Here is a 17,555-nt window from a genome sequence, read left to right as displayed (position 1 = left end):
TGGCTGACAAAGAAGCCTGTGTGTGCACGGAAATACTTCCTGGGGTGTAATGGTATGTGGGAATGACCTTGGGAGATGGGGGAAGAGATGCTGCCCAGGGACCAAGCAGATAAGGGAGGGCAGAGCCCAGAGCTGCATAATGGGTGGAGGAAGAGGCTCAGGACGGACCCTCCCTGGTTTCTCAGGCTGTAAAGGAGACGGGGGGAGAATTGTCCTTTCAGCCTTGCAGGATTCTGTCAGTGTAGCTTCACAATAAAGTAGAATTGGCTCATCTGGTCGTGTTTCCTGTCTGGTCTACCTGGGAAGGCTGGCAATGATTCTCTACCTGGGTGGAACACGCACCTGCACGACTGGATCTGCGCAGAGACCCCTTCTTGGGGATTAAACAGGTAATACATCTTTCACTTTTTCACTCTACAAAAAAGCCGTCATCTTCTGTAGGACTGTCTGTATATTATCCCATGCTTTGTTTTGGTGGCACGCAGACATATTCTCACACGGGGAGCAAAACATAATACAACTGAAAGAAGCATATCAAGACCAGCAACAAATAAATGCATCAAGATCATCTTTTGTCTGGTGGTCAATAAGGGTCAGGTGCCCACACAAGCGCTGTGTATTTTTATTGTACCCTCTTGGGAAAATTCATAAACGGACGGGGGAACCTGGGCAATCTGAAGAAGGCCTCAGACATAGGAGTGAGACGACAACCCCAAAGGAACATTTGAGAGAGGGTACTTCGCACTGCAAAATTTGGCTACTTGCAAAAGTAAGATTTATTCCCAGCTTCCTCCCAGTGTATCCCAAAAGGGCAGAGCAGATCTGAGCTTCCACACGGCTTGATTAATCCCTTGGCACCAAGGCCGGCTGAAGGGATGCTGAGAAGGCAAATGAAAAAGTTATTTGAGCCTAATGAGCAAAGAGACCATCACTCCTGGCTGCAACCCACAGCTAATGACTGCCCAGGTGGGCAGGGCCCCCTCTCCCCTGGCAGACCAGGCCAGGCGGCGGCTTCTCCCTGATCAAGGCAAGAGCTGGCCCACCTCTGGAGGGTGCCCAGGTTGGGAACCAGAAAGGCTTCCTGGCTGGTACTTCCCACTTGATCTCATTCCACGCAGGGCATGGAGGGAGGCCTTTGAAGGTGATCTTGAATGACCCTTCAGGCAGGAACATCCAGAAAAAGCAGATGCCCAAGTCCCAAAAAGGGCTCTTTCCTTTTTCGTTTCCCCCACGGTCACCACCACCAGACTTCTCGGATCTCTAAAACTGCTGGCAGGAACTACAAGGCAGCTGCGGCAGGAAGCTCTCCACCTTGGGCCGGCCATGGCCCGATGCACAAAAGCACTGGCTTGGTCCCCTTGCTTCTGGCAAGGGATCACAGACGTCTACTTTCTCCTTGGAATTTCCATGACCCGCAGCACACTTCCTCCCCAGAGATCCCACTTGCTTCAGCCTGGTTGGCAAGGCAATGCAGAGCTGCCCCAGCCACCTGCACCAAACAGCATCCTCCCAGCTTGGGCACCACCACTGCCCCAATGTCTGGGGCTTCCCAGGCAGGACAACTCGGTTCCTAGCCAAGGGGCTGGAGTTGGGCAGGAAGGGGCCTTTCCGGATCTCGCGGCCCAAGCGTCCGAACTGGGACCTCAAGTCCCCCAACCTATTTCGTTGCTCCCACCACCTTTAGGCCCCCAAAGCCTAGCCTGACCCATGGATGTGCAACATTTCCCCCTCTGCCATTCATAGCCCCTGCCTGAAAAAATGGTATTTGGCCCACCAAAAGGCACCCACTGTTGCTGAGCGGGATCTTCGCTGTTGTTTCGCCCCTGCCAGAAATAAAAAAAGTCCTCTTCTCCAGTGGGGGTGGAGGATTTTTATGAGAAAATGAGCCCCATTGAGAAGAGCAGATTCAGCACACCACAGAGGAAACCCTAAATCTGTCAAATTTAGCAACAGATTGAAACTAAATTAAAAAAAAAATTACGATTTCTTTTTCCTATGCCCCCCTCTCTATTTCTTTTCCAAATTAATGTTGGTGATTTTAGTTCAGCATTCCCACCCTACTGCTTGGGAAATAAATCACTGGGTGGTATCTTTTCCTTACACCCTTGCAAATTTGTTTCCCTTTTTGTGGGGTGTCTCCTCAGAAGACATAAATGCTTCCTGAAAGTCCTTCCTCTGTTTAAAGATAGAACACACACCCTTTTAATTATACCCTGGCATGCAAGTTTTCTATTGCACTTCAAAAAAAAAAAAAAAAAAAAAAGTGGATCAAAGAAGGGGAAAACAGGGAGGAGCAGTTTTAGATTAGAACAAAAAGTGCTATTAACTTTTTATATTTTTATATGCAGATATGTCCTTTCTTGGACGACATGATTCTGTGGATCTGTTTTTCAAGGTAACGATATCACCATTAAGAAGCAAACGCAAGCTGGCCTATAAATTAAATTGACAGAGGCAAAAGAAGCTGAAATCAAGGTCTGTCCTAGGAGTAATACAGCTAAATCCTTCTAAGACACTTGGGCAGAGTGGGAGCGTTCATGCCCTACTCCGGCTGAAAAAATCTCAAGGCAATCTTCAGTTAGACTACAGTTCCCATAATCCCCCAGTGAGCTAGTCTCTGCCCTGATCCTTACCTAGGCAAGGGAGGAATTGTTGGAACATCAATGGAACAACCAACCCCTGTGCATGTTCAGGGGAGATGAAAGACCGACTGATTGTGGGGGGCAGAGAAAGAAGATGGGGGGTGTCCTGGAAGAAGGCAGAACAGCCGCTGTTTCTGGGAAGGAAAGCCTCCCCCCTCCAACGCTTCATTGCCACCCTGACAAATGCCGCATTAGGTTGACCTCTTAGTGCTGAAGTTCTCCTTCCCATATTTACAACTGCTTCCAATTTAATCACTGCCTGCAAATTTAATTAACAGGTTGTGTTTACCCCTTCAAAGTATCTTGTTAGCTGAGCCGTTACATCAGAGCGCCAAACGCATTCAGGGACACGAGATGCCAGCGTCAAGATGGCCCTCCCCAATGCCAACCGCAATATTTCCTTTCCGTCAAGCTGCCGCGAAAGAGGAATAAAACAGGAGTAATATTAAGAACGGCAATAAAATAGTAACAGCGATACAGTCATGCTCGCAGTAGTAACAGGGACAGTAGTAAGGAAAACAGCAATAGCATAAAAATAACATTTCTGCCAACCAGAACCACAGCCAAATTCCTAAATTCCTCCTACTGCTTCACTGTAGCACAGGAAAGCTTTCTCTCGAAAGGAGGAGGAGAGACAGGCTAGTCTAGGGTAGCAAAAAATCAGGAGGAATTTGGTGGCATCTCTTTGACCAATTTTATGAAAAGGCATCAGCATTCACGAGCTGCAGCACAAAGAAAGGCATTGCTAAGGGGAAAATATTGGCCAGAAGAGCACATAGTGTCCTTCTTGAGGAACAACTGAGCTCCCCACCTTCAAAGGGCCCCGCAAACGGCACTGAGTCAGGTGTTGTCTCTTTGAAGCCACAGGTAGTAACTGGTGCTGGCAGCCACATCCGACATTAAAGAGCTCAATTGCCCCCAACGCTTCATTCTTGAAACTGGTAACATAAACAGTAAAGCAGGTAGTAATTGCAGCTGAAAGCAAATAATGGGGTCAATTAACTGGCTAAAGTAGCAGGGAATTTTCAAAATACCCAGACTGCCCAAAAATAGTCCCACGCCAAAAAGCCTGTTACAGTTAGTTCCGCGGCCTCCATCCAAGTCGGAAGAGCCACTTCAGACGTTACAGAGTGTCTGAAAGCACTTGCCTTGCGGAGAACGCTCCATGCCTGCAAAAGCCACGGTGCACAAAACGGAGCTGTGTGAATGCAGTCCCCGCAACCTGGAAATAAAGGTGAATGGCTGTGCAGGGTCCTCAAATTGTGATTGCCCTGAACCAGACGAAGCCCAAACCACTGAAGCTGAACTACTAGCCCGGGGCCTGAAACACGCTCTAACATACATGCACCGTATCCCAGGCTTGTGTGTCGAAAATGATCCTGAAGGCAGGCGTGTCTGCTTTTTAAAGCAGCCACGTCTTTCTTTAGGCCAGGCTCCGGCCACTCCTGATCCTCCCCCCGATCATTTTCCAAGCACGCACAGCTTTACGCTCACGTGAAGAGTAAAATAAATGCAGCAACTTGCACCAAGGGTTCAGTGCAACTGCGCACCCACTGAAGATTTATTCCTCCAACCCCTATTCCGGCAGGGTGTGGACAGAGTGGACACTCCACGCTAAGCTGTGGTTTGCTCAACCTTGCTGTTAGATAAATTAGAATGGGGTGTGTTTGCACAGCGCTAACCTGTCACACTGATGACAAACCAGGCAAGTTCACACCATGCACAAAGTCCACTGCGGGTTCAGGTGATGTGTGAACCCAGTTATGGGGGTGCTCACACAATTCAGCTCCGAGACTCCTGTTCAGTGAAGATCCTCCCCCCATTGCTTTGCCTTTGCTTATCCTGAACGGCAGCCCTCTGCCACCTATAATTTTGGCTAAGTTCCCATGTCACACTAAACCAGTGCTTTTCAACCTTGGCAATTCTAAGAGGTGTGGACTTCAACTCCCAGACTTCTCCAGCCAGCCACGCCAAGGTTGAGAAACACTGCGCTAAACTAACACGTATGGTGCAAACTCAGTCACTGTAGTTTATCTGGGGTCCAACCCCCCCCCAAAAAACTAGGTAAACTGATTAATCCAGGACCCCCCTGCTTTCACTCCCAGAGATTTCTTAACATGTTCTACAAATGCAGCAATTTCTGCATCTTAAGGCGAGCAGAAACATTTTGGCTCTCTGGTTTTTTCAGTTTCATTTTAGGAGTTTTTCTTTTAAGCTGAAACAAACTCTTTAAGATGAGCCCCGGAATTGTTTTCTAGTCCTTCTGGTGAGGGAGGCACCTGCCGGAGCCCCAATCGATCTTCCCCTGCCGTTGATCACGTTACCACCTTCCAAGGAAGCAAAATCTGATCCTCTTAACACAAAAGACACAACCGCCACCCCCGCCACACAAAACACAATGTTCTTTCAAACACGTAAAACCAGATCCTGCAACAAAACAACAAATGTAGACCAAAACAACAAAAAAGATTTTGGCTGAGCTGCTGCAAGACAGCCCTGGAATTTTCAGCTTTCCACTTTCTTCATTTTTTGGGTATCCTCCCAGGGCAAGGAGGGTCCCAAAATTTCAGCACTGGAGCTCCTGTGCAGTGCAAGAGAGAACACAAACTGCTAAAAGAGAATGCCAGCGCATTTAGACCAACACACTAAGTCAGGATTTGCAAAATAAATTTTCTGGGCACAAGCATGCTAAGCCAAGACCCAAGAACCGTGGCTTCCGAGCCAGAGACCGGGCTGGCGCAACATGCTAAGTTGCAAACCAGCAAACCGTATTTTGGAGTTCAGAAACCATGCCAGGCGCAAGAGGGGGTGTGGTAAGAACCTTATTAGTGAACGAAAGTGGGTAGGTTTATGTATCACGCTAAGCCATAATCATGGCTTATATGCCAGAGGCCACATTCATATGGCACCAAGCGGTACAGAAGCTGGATTTAGGCTGAGGAGGTTTGGGTTCAAGTTCACCCTTGGCTGTGAGGACTCTTGGGGTGCCCTTGGGCCAATTCCTCTTTTTCAGCCCAACCTACCTCACAGGGGTGCTGCTGTGGGGAAACAAAAAAGGAGGACTTCCATGGAACCTGGGGAAATAACTAACAATAATGACCATCATTAGTTGACTGGGTTCATGAGTGATGCTAAGCCATCATATGGCTGGATGCTTAATGTGGGCCTGAATCCAGCTTGTCTGGTCTCATCTGCAAAGCATGGCTTATGCCTGACGGGGAGGATGAGCTAAGAGGATTGCTAATACTTTCCCATCTACCAGGCTGACTGTCAAGACCTGTACACAATTCACCACAGAAGTCTGGAACTCAACAAACCCCCATTAAACCAATAATTGCTCAGTTCAGTAAGAGCCCAGCCCGAGGCCCTGTCTGCCCAACACCCCAAGCCTTAAACGAGGGTTAGGAAACCACCCAGACGCGTTCACACAATCAACACGCACCGCACTGCCTCCCGCTTCACCCTTGGAGCTGATTAGCCACAGTGGATGGTCTCCTCCCCGGTGGGAACTTGGCCATGACGCACTGTCCCCGCCGGCAGAAGAGAAAGTCCTGATGCCCAGCATAGCCAGGCCTCTGCCTGCAGGGGAGGGGTATCATTTTCAGACCCCCCCCCCACTGCACAGGCTTGACAAAGTGGGAAGGGTTTGGGCTCAATGCTCCCAGAGAACCTGCCAACCACTGAACGACAGGAAAGCATCACCGTTCAGAGCCTGGCATCACCTGGGTGCGAAAACTGCTCTACTGGCATCCAGGCGTCCACGGCCAAAAGTGCCCCCCCGTTACCCCTCGGCTGATGCTGCTCTTCAGGGTCCCCCTGCCTACAAGGCCCCGGGCGCTGCACGGGATGAGCGCCCCATAAGAGGGCCCTGTGAGCCGGCGGCACGCAGACGAGCAGGAAGCGAGGAGGCAAACGGCACACCAGCAGATGGTTCCAGAACCCCGCACACGGAGGGACAGCCGGAGAGGACACACGCAGTTGTGTGTTTTTATTACCGAAAGGACAGCAGGGGGCTTGCAGCTACAGCACAAACGTGTGGAGCTCAGAAACCAGGCCAAGCGCAAGAGGGCTATTTGCGGGGCAGGCCAACCGCTGTGGTTTGGACCCTTTGGCTCACGGTGCAGCATGATGCGTGGACATAGCCAACGGCGGTTAACTCAACAAACCATCATCAAGTAAGTCATGGCTTGGGGGACCAACAACTTGGATCCACGCGTTGTGTTTTGTCATAATAGGGTAGTTCTCGAATGAGCCAGAACAGCTGGGCTCACCCAAGCCGGGGTCGAAAGCAACCACGGCTCAGGGTGGGGGGTAAACCCAGCTGCCCTGTGACCACAGAAGGCAGGAGCCTCTCAGCCCGAAATCCACAATCTGATGAAACCGGGTCCCACCCAGGAGGCCCGGATGGCCGACCCCCTGAAAACCCTTCAGCTCCCATTGCTGGCCTGTGGGGAGCCCCCATGGCATCGCACTGAGCACGTGTGATGTCAGATTGGTATGTTTGAGGAGCAGGGAGTCCCATGTGCCCTGGGACCAGCCGCAGAATTAGCAGCAGAAGCCAGGATGCCCCTGGCACAGAAGGCGGGGGCTTCAGGGCAGCGACTTGGGCGTGCTGGAGCTGGACGTGGGCGCACCCATCAGGCCATGAGTGGCCGACCGCTGAGCTCTGCCACTCGAGACCCAACTGCCACTGGCCTCGAAAGAGCCCTCTGTGCAGTTCCTGGAGATCTCCAACAGCTGGTGCCCAGCTGCAGTTCAATGCCCAACATCTAACCTTCTCCAGCTTTTAGGACAAATGGTAACCTATTGACTCACGGTGGAACTGAAAGAGCATTTTCTTTCCTTGCCTCCAGGCTGCACCTGGTGGGGGTCCTGGCACACCCCTGGCGGCCAGGCCAGGGTCACACGGTGTGCTAAGCCACCCCTCACAAGCCGACTTGCAAAAGCCGGGCAGCCCCAGAGATGCCCATTCCAGCCACCAAGCCTCAGCTTGCCAAGGAAGGGCAAGGGGCACGGCTTCACCGCTTCCTCCTCCTCCGCCATGGAACCTCACCCTGGACCAGCCACCACCACACGAGGCACCCTTTCCTTCCTTCCTTGGAAAGCAGAAACGCTCCAACCCTTCTCCACCGGCAGGATTTCCCCTTAGTAACGACGGGAGGAAGATGTTCTGAGCAAGCGGAGAGCGTGGCTTCCTTTGGGATGCAGCGGAAGGGTGGAAATCCGGGCAGATCGCCGTGTGCTGACTGGCAGGATATTTACGCACACTTCTTGGCCACCTGATTGCTTCCCGAGTGCCAAAAACCCCACTCCGCCCAAAAACTGCTCTTCTCCCTGGAAAGAAGTGGCAGAGTCCCTTCTCTTTCCTGAAACCGAATGGAAACGGGTGGGAAAAAAGCTTCTGGTAACGGGGCCTGCCCTACCTTGCAGGGATGGAAGAGCCGGCTTCCAGTCCACCCCCCCGGCCCCAGCCAGGTTCTGCCCCCCCAAACTTCACAGAAGAGATCCCTGATGGGGAAGCTGAAGACCGGCCAATTTAACCTCCAGCAACATCTGCATCTTGCACGTGACTTCGGAGGGGGCCTGAAATCCACCAGTCAAAACTTTTCCAGCATCTCTGGAGCCTCGACCTTTAAACTAGGGCCTCTGCTTTGGGTGCACTTAGGATACCTTTCCCCACTCTCTTTTAACTTTAAAAAGGTGATCCGAAAATGTTTGCAAGCCACCCTGAAAAGACTCTCTACAGCATCGGAAGGCAGCCTATCCGCTTTCGAACGGGCAATAAAAAATAAAATAAAATAGAGAATCAGCGCCACGTGCAGCTTTACTGTATGACAGTTTCTTCTGCAGCAAAGGATGAAGGCTGGGAGGCTTCCCGGCTGGCCACAGGGGCAAGACTGGCAAATAAACACAACAGTCCCCAAAAAGCTGGCTTCAGGTTCCTTCCCTGAGGAGCCAGGCTCCCTCAGGCAGGTTCTCCTGAGGGCCACATTCCAAAGACTGTGGCAGAAGCCACTCTGGAAGGCTGGCATGACCACGTAGCCCCAGCTGAAACGCAGGCACACAAGCGCTCTTGGCCCCCACTGCCTCCCGAGCCCACAAGAAGGGAGCTGATTTGCACCACCCACCGCTGGAGAGCCAGGTGGCCCAAGGACAGGACCGGCTCCCCCTGCCCTGAAGCACCCCCAAGGCCGTCCGGCCAAGCAGCGTTTAAGCTGGTCTCTCCCCATGTGTGAACGAGGTCCGAAGACAGCTAAATTCCCCGAATGCAAGAACTCAACCCAGTGGCATAGCGGGAAGGCCATTCTCTGCCAAAACCCTGGATGATGATGATGGTGATGATGGGATCCGAAGTCCATACCTCTGGAGAACCTCCACTTGGGGGAGGCCCATGCATTTTCTGACTGGCATGTGATCTGACCATTCCTGCAGCTGTCCACCCCACGGGAGTGCAGAGCAACAGGCTGCTCGCTGCTCTAAGAGGCCCTGGGTAGGGTGGGTCTGCCTTCTTCGCACCAAGGGGGGGGGTTCACAGGTGGCTACCCAAGGTCACCATCATCGCCACCCCCCTTGGGGAGGGTCTGACTTCTGAGTCACCCCCAGAGGGCCATACCCACAAAAGCCACTGCCTTCCAGAGGCTGGAGGACTCCCCTCGTAGTGGCTGTGCCCCACAGGGTCAACAGAGGAGGAGAAAATGGCACGCCTCCTGAAGGCCATGCGTTACCTGCCCCACAACCACACCCCCAGGGGGCACACTCTCCCTCCAGCAGTGCTTGCAATTTGCCATTTAGAACAGCCCACGCTCACAATCCTCCTTTGGTGGATTTCTGAACAGGGCAGGGGATCCAGATCTTCAGCATCCCCCGCCCCCATTTTGTGCCAAGGGGCTCAGCCCCTTAGACCCGCCACTAGCTCCTTGGCTAAGGCTGGCTTGCCTCAGGCACAGATCACCCCCCCCCCATTTTTTACAACACTGAGCATGATTAAAATGCTTCCACAGAGAAGCCGCTTCAGCCAAGACTGCTTCGCTGGTTCCATCTGCCAATTCCTCCCACCAGCACCTCCCCAACAAATCCCAGTAAGAACGATAAGGCGTGCTTTAGGAAGCAGATTCAGACTTGTTACTAGAAGGATAAACAAGAGAGGAACCAATTCTTGAATTCCCTTTCAAGCAAAAATACCACCCAATTCAGAGAGCAGTTCCTCCCTATTCCTGGGGGAGGGGGAAGCATTCTGCACATCCACCTTCCCAAAATGTCAAGGGCTTTCCCACCATCTCCTTCCCAAACAGGCCACTTTGGCTCTAACGCTCCGCTGGCGTTTTTTCGGGGGGGGGGGGGAGCAAGTAAGCGAGGCGCTGCCTCCACCGAGAGCCTCGCACCCCATGACGTCATCGCTCCAACCACGATTCCCCCCCCCCCGGGGGCTCCGGCCTCACCGAAGCGCCCCTCGCCTTTAAGGACAGCTAGAGGCGCGCGGCCGGCACCCCTAGGAGGAGGGGGTCCTGGGCCCCCGTGCGCGCCCCGGCCTAGGCGCCCGGAAGCCCTGCCGGACTGCGGGCACACCCGAGCGCTGGCCCTCGAGAAGCGGCCCCGGCGCTAACGGTCGCAGCCGCGGTGACGCCGAGGGCCGCATCGCGGGGTCTCTTCAGCGAGTCCGCGGCCCCCCCGCCCCCCCCCCCCGGCCCAGGCGGCGGAGCAGCACGCGCCCTCGGCCGCCTCTCTCGAGCCCAGCGCGGCCGAGCTAGCGGGGAAAGCAGCTGCCGGGAAGGCAACCCTTCCCCGGCTCCGCCCGGAGGCCGGCCGGCCGGGCAAGCCAGCCAGCTGGCGGCCGGAGGGGCGCCGGGCCGGAGCAGCCCGCGAGCGAAGCCCGGCCGCCCGATTCCAAGTTGGCCGCGGGAGGCTCGTCCGGAGCAGCCCGCGAACGAAGCTTTTCCCGATGCTGCCGCGCAGCACCGGGACGGCCGCCGGACCCCGCGCCCCCCTCGCAGCCCCTCCGGAGGCTCCGCGAGCAGCGCCGGGGGAGCTGGGCGCCGTGCCCGCCTGCCCGCCGCCGCCCCCCTCCCCGGACGGTCGCCCCGCCGCCGCCCGCCCGCCCGCCCGGGTCTTACCTTGCAGGCTGGGTTGCGCGGGGTCCGGGGCGCCTCCGCCGGCGGCCATCTCGGCGGCGCTGGGGGGGCCGTCGGCGCTGAGCTCGGCCAGTCTGCGGCTGGCGGCGCCGAGCTCGGCTCGCAGGGCGCTCACCTCCTGCCCGGCCGCCTGGAGCGCTCCGTCGATGCGCAGCGCCAGCTGCTGGTTCCCCTCCATCATGCCGGCGATCTTGGCCTGCGGGAGGGACAAGGCGGGAGGCTCAGCCGCAACAGCCGCATGGCGCGCCCGGCCCCCGGCGTCCCTCCCCGCCCGCCCGCCCGCGGCTCCCCGGGGCGCGCGACGCCCGGCGGCTGGGGCTGCAGCCGAGGCCGGGCGGCGCAGCTGGCAGAAGCGCGGCCGGGGCGGGAGGCGGCTGGGGGGGTGGGGGAGGGACGGGGACAGGCCGCCCCGCCCCCGCCGCGGCCCCTCCTCCAGCCTGAGCAGGACAGGCGGGCCGGCCTCCCGCCCTAGCCCGCCCCCGCCCCCGCCCCCGTCCCGGAGCGCCGTGGCCGGGCCGGGCCGGGCCGGGCCGGGCCGCCCGGAGGCCGAGCGCGGAAGGCTCACCGGCTCCGCTGCCGCCCCGGAGGCGGAGGAGGAGCCCGGCGCGCCTGTCCTGCCCAGGCCGGAGGAGGGGCCGGGCTCGGCGGTTCGTCTGGGGCTCGGAAGCGCCGCGCGCTCCGCCCGCTCGCCGCCGCCGCCGCCGCCGCGCCCGGAGCTGCGGGGCGCGACCCTGGGGCAGGAGCGCGGCTGGCCAAGCCGGGACTCGGAGCTCCCCCGCGCTCCTCCGAAGCTGGGCGGGGAGCCACGCCGGCCGGCGGGAGCAGCGCAGGGCAGCGCGGACGCCGCGGCCATCCCCAGCGGCCGTGCCCGGCTGACGCGGGAGAGACCCTGCGAGCTGCGCGTCCGGGAGCGAGACGAGCCCGGGCGAACTGCCCCGCGTGATTCCGGGCCGAGGAGAAACGCCCTGGCAGTGCCGGCTCCCCTGGGTGCATGGAAGAGGGGTCTACTCTCCAGTAAATGCTTCTCCACCTCGGCAGCTTGAAGGTGTGTGGACTTCAACTCCCAGAATTCCCATGCTGGCTGGAGAATTCTGGGAGTTGAAGTCCACACATCGTCAAGCTGCCAAGGGGGAGAAGCACTGTTCCAGTGGGACAGCCCCGTGTATTTCCAGGGGGCCCATGTCCAGATAGGGCCTGCCTGATCACCTGTCATGCTAAACCATGGTGCACTGACGAGCTTCAGCTGGCAGAGTTCACACATCACATTAAGCAGCAAACCATCGCTTGCAAAGCACTGTGCTTGCAGTTCACACAACACACAAAATAAACCAAGCCTTACATTTCCAGCATCTCCAGAACAAAGCCGCCTTGAAAAATAACCACTGTTTACTGAATAAACCATAGTAGCAGGGTGTGTGTCACCTGCTGAGCCAGTTTTACGAAGCAAAGTCGTTGGCTTCACACAACAGAAGGGCTGGGTTGCACCACACGCCTGGCTTGGCAGAAATGAAAGGGGTTCAGTCTTGAAATTAAGACCCTGAAGACTCTGGGTTTTGGGAGAAAGCTAATGGGGAGGCCCCTTTCCACCCGCTGGAAGGAGGCCACTAAGGGGTCTCTGGTTGCAGATGTAGAGTTCTTACTGCAACTTCAGGGACAAGAAGATGTGAGAATGACCCTGCTGGATCAGGCCAAGGCCCATTTTAGTCCACTCTTTTGCCCTCTCAATGGCCAAGCACATGGAGCCACGATGCCCCAGGTCTGCCTTTGCTCCTCTGCGACTGGGGCCTGGAGGCCTGCTGTCCCACCCCAAGGTCTTCAACTCTCATCTCCATGAATTTATCCCTCTGCACCCGGAGCACAATCATATCAAAACCGGGGGTCCATTTAAGAAATTTGGACTAGGTTTCTTCAAGTCCTGAGGCTGTCCAGAGGGCAGATACAGAAAGTATGAAATGGGGCCACAGCAACTCGCAAACAAGGACCTCGCCCCAATAAAAATGGAAACAAGCCACAAACCACAATTCAGCAGCTACCCAGGACGGATTCACACATTATACGAAGTCATAGCAAAACACAGCATCTGGAGATTGCAATCAGTTACAGCTTGCAGAACGATGGTTTATGAAATATGCCACGGTTGGCCAGCCGCACAAATTGTACGAAACTTAAGCTAAGACATGCAGGCCCCGGGTAGGAGAATTTTCACACCTAAACAAGCCCATTGTGGCTTAGTGCGACAAAAACCTAACCCTCTCAATTAATCCACAACCCTGAGATTTTGTACGCTGCATTTCTATCACGAATTCCAACGATCTTAATCCTCATATAATTAATCATAATAATTCACCCTGTAAACGTTTGGCATTTGTAGCAGCCCGCTTGCAAAGGGCAAATCAATGTTTTGCAACAAAATCCCTATACCAGGTAGCTGGGTGGTTCCGTTTCTTCTTCTTAAGAGCGATGCAGATGGCGGAGGAAGAGCTGAGGGTTGAAACCGAAGTCCTGTTCACAAAATCCCTGAATTTTAAGGGAATCTGTTTGCAGGGGCCAGAAAAACGGCCCCCTTGCTTAGGAGGACCCCCAAAGAAATAATCTGATGCTGTCCACCGGCATCACGAGAGACCCAGTTAAATGGAACCTGAGTTGCACTTTCCAAAGACGACTCTCCAGCAACGGCTGTGTCCGCATGCAGCCCCCGAAACCATCCTTTGCTCACCCAGTCTGGATAAACCGCCACAGGCTCAGCTCGACGTGGCCCTAATGGCTGCATCCCTGCGCGGCTCTTTTGCCTGTGGAGAAGCTACTTTCAGGCTGGGTTCACACAAACTCTAAACCTGGGTCAGGAAAACACAGTTTGGCAGGATTCACACAACACACTTAACCAGGTCAGGAAGACCCACTGGCTACGTGTGCACCGTGTGCCAAGATTGGGTTTCTGCCTTGAGTAACTTGTGAGCACCTTGCACAAATGCAGCCAATTCAGCTGCACTCCTGGCTGCATGCCTTGCACCAATGCAAAAAGTTGGCCACGCTGTGCAAGCGAAGTCTATCCCTGTAATGTTGGATGCCCAAACGAACAATCTGTCACGACTTACGGTGACAGCCCGCTTGGCTCTGTTTTTGCTCGGTCCTCCGCCTTGTTGGGTGTGGTCAGCCCCACCCCCTTCTCCTGGCTAGGTGTGTCTAGGTGGGGGGATCCCCAGGGACCCCTCCTGAGTTTGCGCGTGCAGCCCCACCAAGGCTGCCACAAACTGCAGTGCTTAATGTGACAGAAGAGTGAAAATTAACAAATGCACGGGGGAGTAATCACGTTAACGGGCTAATTCCATTTTAATTAAGCCTACATTGAGATTAAATGAAAATACATCAAGTTCAGGTTTTGTCCCAGCTCTGCCCATTTAAGGGGGTTGGCCAGCAACCTGCCACCGAAAAGCTCACTATGCTGGCATGCAGGACCATTGCTTCAATCCATCCCCTTGTTTTAGTGGCGGATTATTGTTTACCTGCCCGCCTGCTTCTCAGAGGTGCGCAATTGGAGTGACTCTTTTCTTGGGGGAGAAAAAGGCACTCAACTGCCCTGGTGCCCCTGGTGCACCAGGGAGGCCACCCTGGCAAGATCACTCACAAGGAAAGAGCACTCTCCAGAGATGCCAAGCCTCATGCCCTTCTCCCGGATCATTCTGGGGGCTCTCCCTGGCACTGCTCAGGGGAACTCTTTTTACCCGGGCGAGTTCCCAGCCCACCGACCCTCCAGATGTCGCCAGCTTCTGCTTCTTCCCCCAACACAGATCGCAGAGGTCCATGTGGTCTCACCTTGTGCCAGCCCTGGGCTTCACTAAACGGAAGAAAACTGTCGGTGGCCGAAATCCGGGGTCAACCCTGCAAGCACGGGTAAGAAAATCAGGCCCCTTGATAAAGGAGCTTGGGAGGCCAGGATGGCTGCATGGGAGGAACAAGACCCTAAATTCTCCTCTACCATAGATAAACAGGGAGCAAGCCCCACCCACCCTCACCCTGATGACGTTGCCTAGTCGGGTAATGAAACATCTGCAAGCCCACCACCAAGCTCGGAGAGCACCAGGGACTCCTCTCTAGGCTGGGTTTGCGTAAGTTATTAAACCACAACTGAAACTGATCAAGATTACCCTAATCAGGCTTGGCAATGATTAGTGAGCTGATCTGGAGAGGGAACACGCCAGCAGAGGCACCTTGCAAAGGGCAGAGTTCCCATGGACAATGGCCACGAGGGAAGAGCTGGGCCGGGCTGGGCCAAACAGGCTCCAAGCTCCTGAACATCAAGGACAGTTGTCAGGAAGGGATGGTTGAGGACGATGGGAAGGAGCTAGAAGAGCTGCCGGGAAGGGAGAGACGCACTTTTCTCTCCACCCTGCTTTCAGCCAGGCTGCGTTTGCCCCATAAGCTTAGCCTGGTTCCTCTTCCGGGTTCACCCAAGAGACCGAACTACAAGCTAACCACTGGCGGGCTCACAGCACCACCCAAAACCATTTTTCTCCAACCCAACTGGCTCCCAGGGACTTTTCTATAAAGCTGTGTTTCTTAAGGTGTGGTCCTAGGAGCCCTGGGGGTCCCCCAAGGCCCTCTCAGGGGTCCACAAAATCAAAATTATTGGCCAGCCTAGGTTGAAAAACAATACAATATTAAAATCCCATCAGACAATCGTGAGATGCAGGAATGGCAGTGAATGTGTCAGTTTTAGTTTTTAATATGGTGAATATAACCCACACAAACAAAAGCGTTTTTGGGGACCTCTGTAATTTTTAAAAGTGGGAAGGGGCCCTCAGGGAAAAAAGTTTAAGAAGCACTGCTGTAGAGGGTTCTTGGCAACAATACAGGCTTTTTTATTCCCCCCTATGACTCTGGGATCCCCTAGTGGTCCCCTGTCCAAGGACCAACCAGGTTTGACCTGACTGAGCCATGCTGCAACCACCTCTGGAAACTCTGCCTTCTCTGCCCTGAGTGTTGTGAAACACGCCTTGAAGGGGCTGGGGATAAACCCTCCTGGTCCTTCTCGCTGATGACACGGCTTTTTAAAGGTAACAAGGAGTGATAAAGTATCCGAGCTGAAAAATCAATAGGAAGCCGTTTAGAGCAGCCTCTGGATCCTTTTTGCAAGGATCTCCTCTAAAGTCTCACCCGCAAAGCTGCTGCATGGACCTGCCCCCCACCCCAAAATCTGGGTGCACAGCTTCGTTCACCGGAAGGCAGACCAGCGCCCCCTCCTCACCACAGCTGGAAGGGGAAGGGGCAGATACCTGGTCTGGCCCGGCCCACTCAGTTCCACCAGGCCTAGCAGCCTCCCACCCTCCCAGCTTCTGGAGGCTGTGTGAATGCTGCTAGCTTCAAGGAAGGCACTGCTTGGGTTCGGCACGCACCCCACCCCTATCTATCTATCTATCTATCTATCTATCTATCCATCCATCCATCCATCCATCCATCCATCCATCCATCCATCCCTCAGTCGTGTTCATATGGCCCGCCTGCATCAGCTGAAATGCAAGGCCATCTTGCTAAGCGGTCCCCTCCCTGCGATCGCTACCCAAACGGCCCTCCCAGCCTCCTCCCAGCCTCCTTGTACCAGATTCTTGCGTTTATTCCATAAAATCTTAATGATTTCATAACTCATCATTCAACGCCGCAGGGCTTCTTTTTTGTTTTTGCCTTGTATTATTAAGTTTTGCTCTGTTGCATAAAAGAAAACCCACAAAATCTAAAGGCTCAGAAGAGACCGTTGGAATCGTCAAAGGCAAAGCAAATTTTGACATTTCCATTGATAAAAGCCCCAAATCCTAATAGGATATTTAGCCTAAGGCTGGTAACATCTGTCCTTTTCAGCAGCTTCGCTGCCTGCTTTGAATGATACAATGCTATGCACATTTACTCAGAAGCAAGCCCCAATCTCTGCAATGAGCCTACTCTAGCATGCCTGTGGCATATCTTATGCCACATTTAGGGAACAAATGGGTACATTTTTTGTTGGTTTTTCAAGAGGCAGAATGCTTCTCTTGCTTTGCAAGAATGTTTTATAAGCATTCCCCAGAAAGAAAGGAAATAAACTGATTTTTACAGGACATACTTTGATCCATGCAAGTTATGCCCAACTGACATGGATGGCAAAGTCTGCTGTTGTTATTTGCTGGAACAGTTTGCGCTACATGGCACTCATGGCGAAAAACTGCATTCAGAACAGAGTGTTTTTAATACCAGCGTGCACCTGAAAGCAGGCAATGTTTACAGACATGTCCTATAAAAGTGAATGGATGGCACAGCACCTGAAAATGGGTGCCATGGACCGGGAATAAATCTGAACAGTTACTTGGAAGCAAATCTTGTTGATCTCAGCAAGTTTCTAGTCCTGCATGCATAAGGCAAGAACTTCTAGACCAGCATTTCTCAACTTTAAGATGTGTGGACACCAACTACCAGAATCCCCCAGCCAGCCATGCAATGGGAAACTTTGGAAATGTGTGTCCCATTTAACTTTCTGGAGCAAGCAAGGGGTGTGCTGGGTGGAACAACGGATAAATATATCCTTACCATCTCCAGGAGTTGAGCTCAGCTCAAAAGAGGCTTTACCTTCTTTACACCTAACAACATCTTGCATCCAACTCCCCAAAATGGCACGACACACCTCCACTCATGCTTGACAGCTATGTTGGCAAAGGGGCAGGCAAAAGATGGACCTGCCAGAATACAAACCATCCTTGCAGAAGTCCGAGGCGGCAGCCACCTGTCCTAAAAGCTCTAATTAATGAGTTAATTTCAT

General features: G+C 54.2%; 2 protein-coding genes across 2 annotated transcripts in view; one reads left to right on the top strand and one right to left on the bottom strand.

Moving 5' to 3' along the window:
• The window catches only part of LOC134507016 (ATP-dependent RNA helicase DDX19B), a 445,506-nt gene that overhangs the window by 234,261 nt on the left and 193,690 nt on the right, over positions 1 to 17,555 (top strand). The window lies entirely within an intron of this gene.
• KAZN (kazrin, periplakin interacting protein) overlaps positions 1 to 17,555 on the bottom strand; it is a 111,303-nt gene that overhangs the window by 67,270 nt on the left and 26,478 nt on the right. The window contains exon 2 of the mRNA XM_063317479.1: positions 10,754 to 10,967. Within this exon, the coding sequence (XP_063173549.1) occupies positions 10,754 to 10,967 (214 nt within the window). The remainder of the gene's footprint in view (positions 1 to 10,753; positions 10,968 to 17,555) is intronic.

The sequence above is a fragment of the Candoia aspera genome, chromosome 18 (genome assembly GCF_035149785.1).
Source record: "Candoia aspera isolate rCanAsp1 chromosome 18, rCanAsp1.hap2, whole genome shotgun sequence".
Classification (NCBI taxonomy): domain Eukaryota; kingdom Metazoa; phylum Chordata; class Lepidosauria; order Squamata; family Boidae; genus Candoia; species Candoia aspera.
Note: the sequence above shows the minus strand (reverse complement) of the source record. Positions and strands in the feature narration are given on the sequence as shown.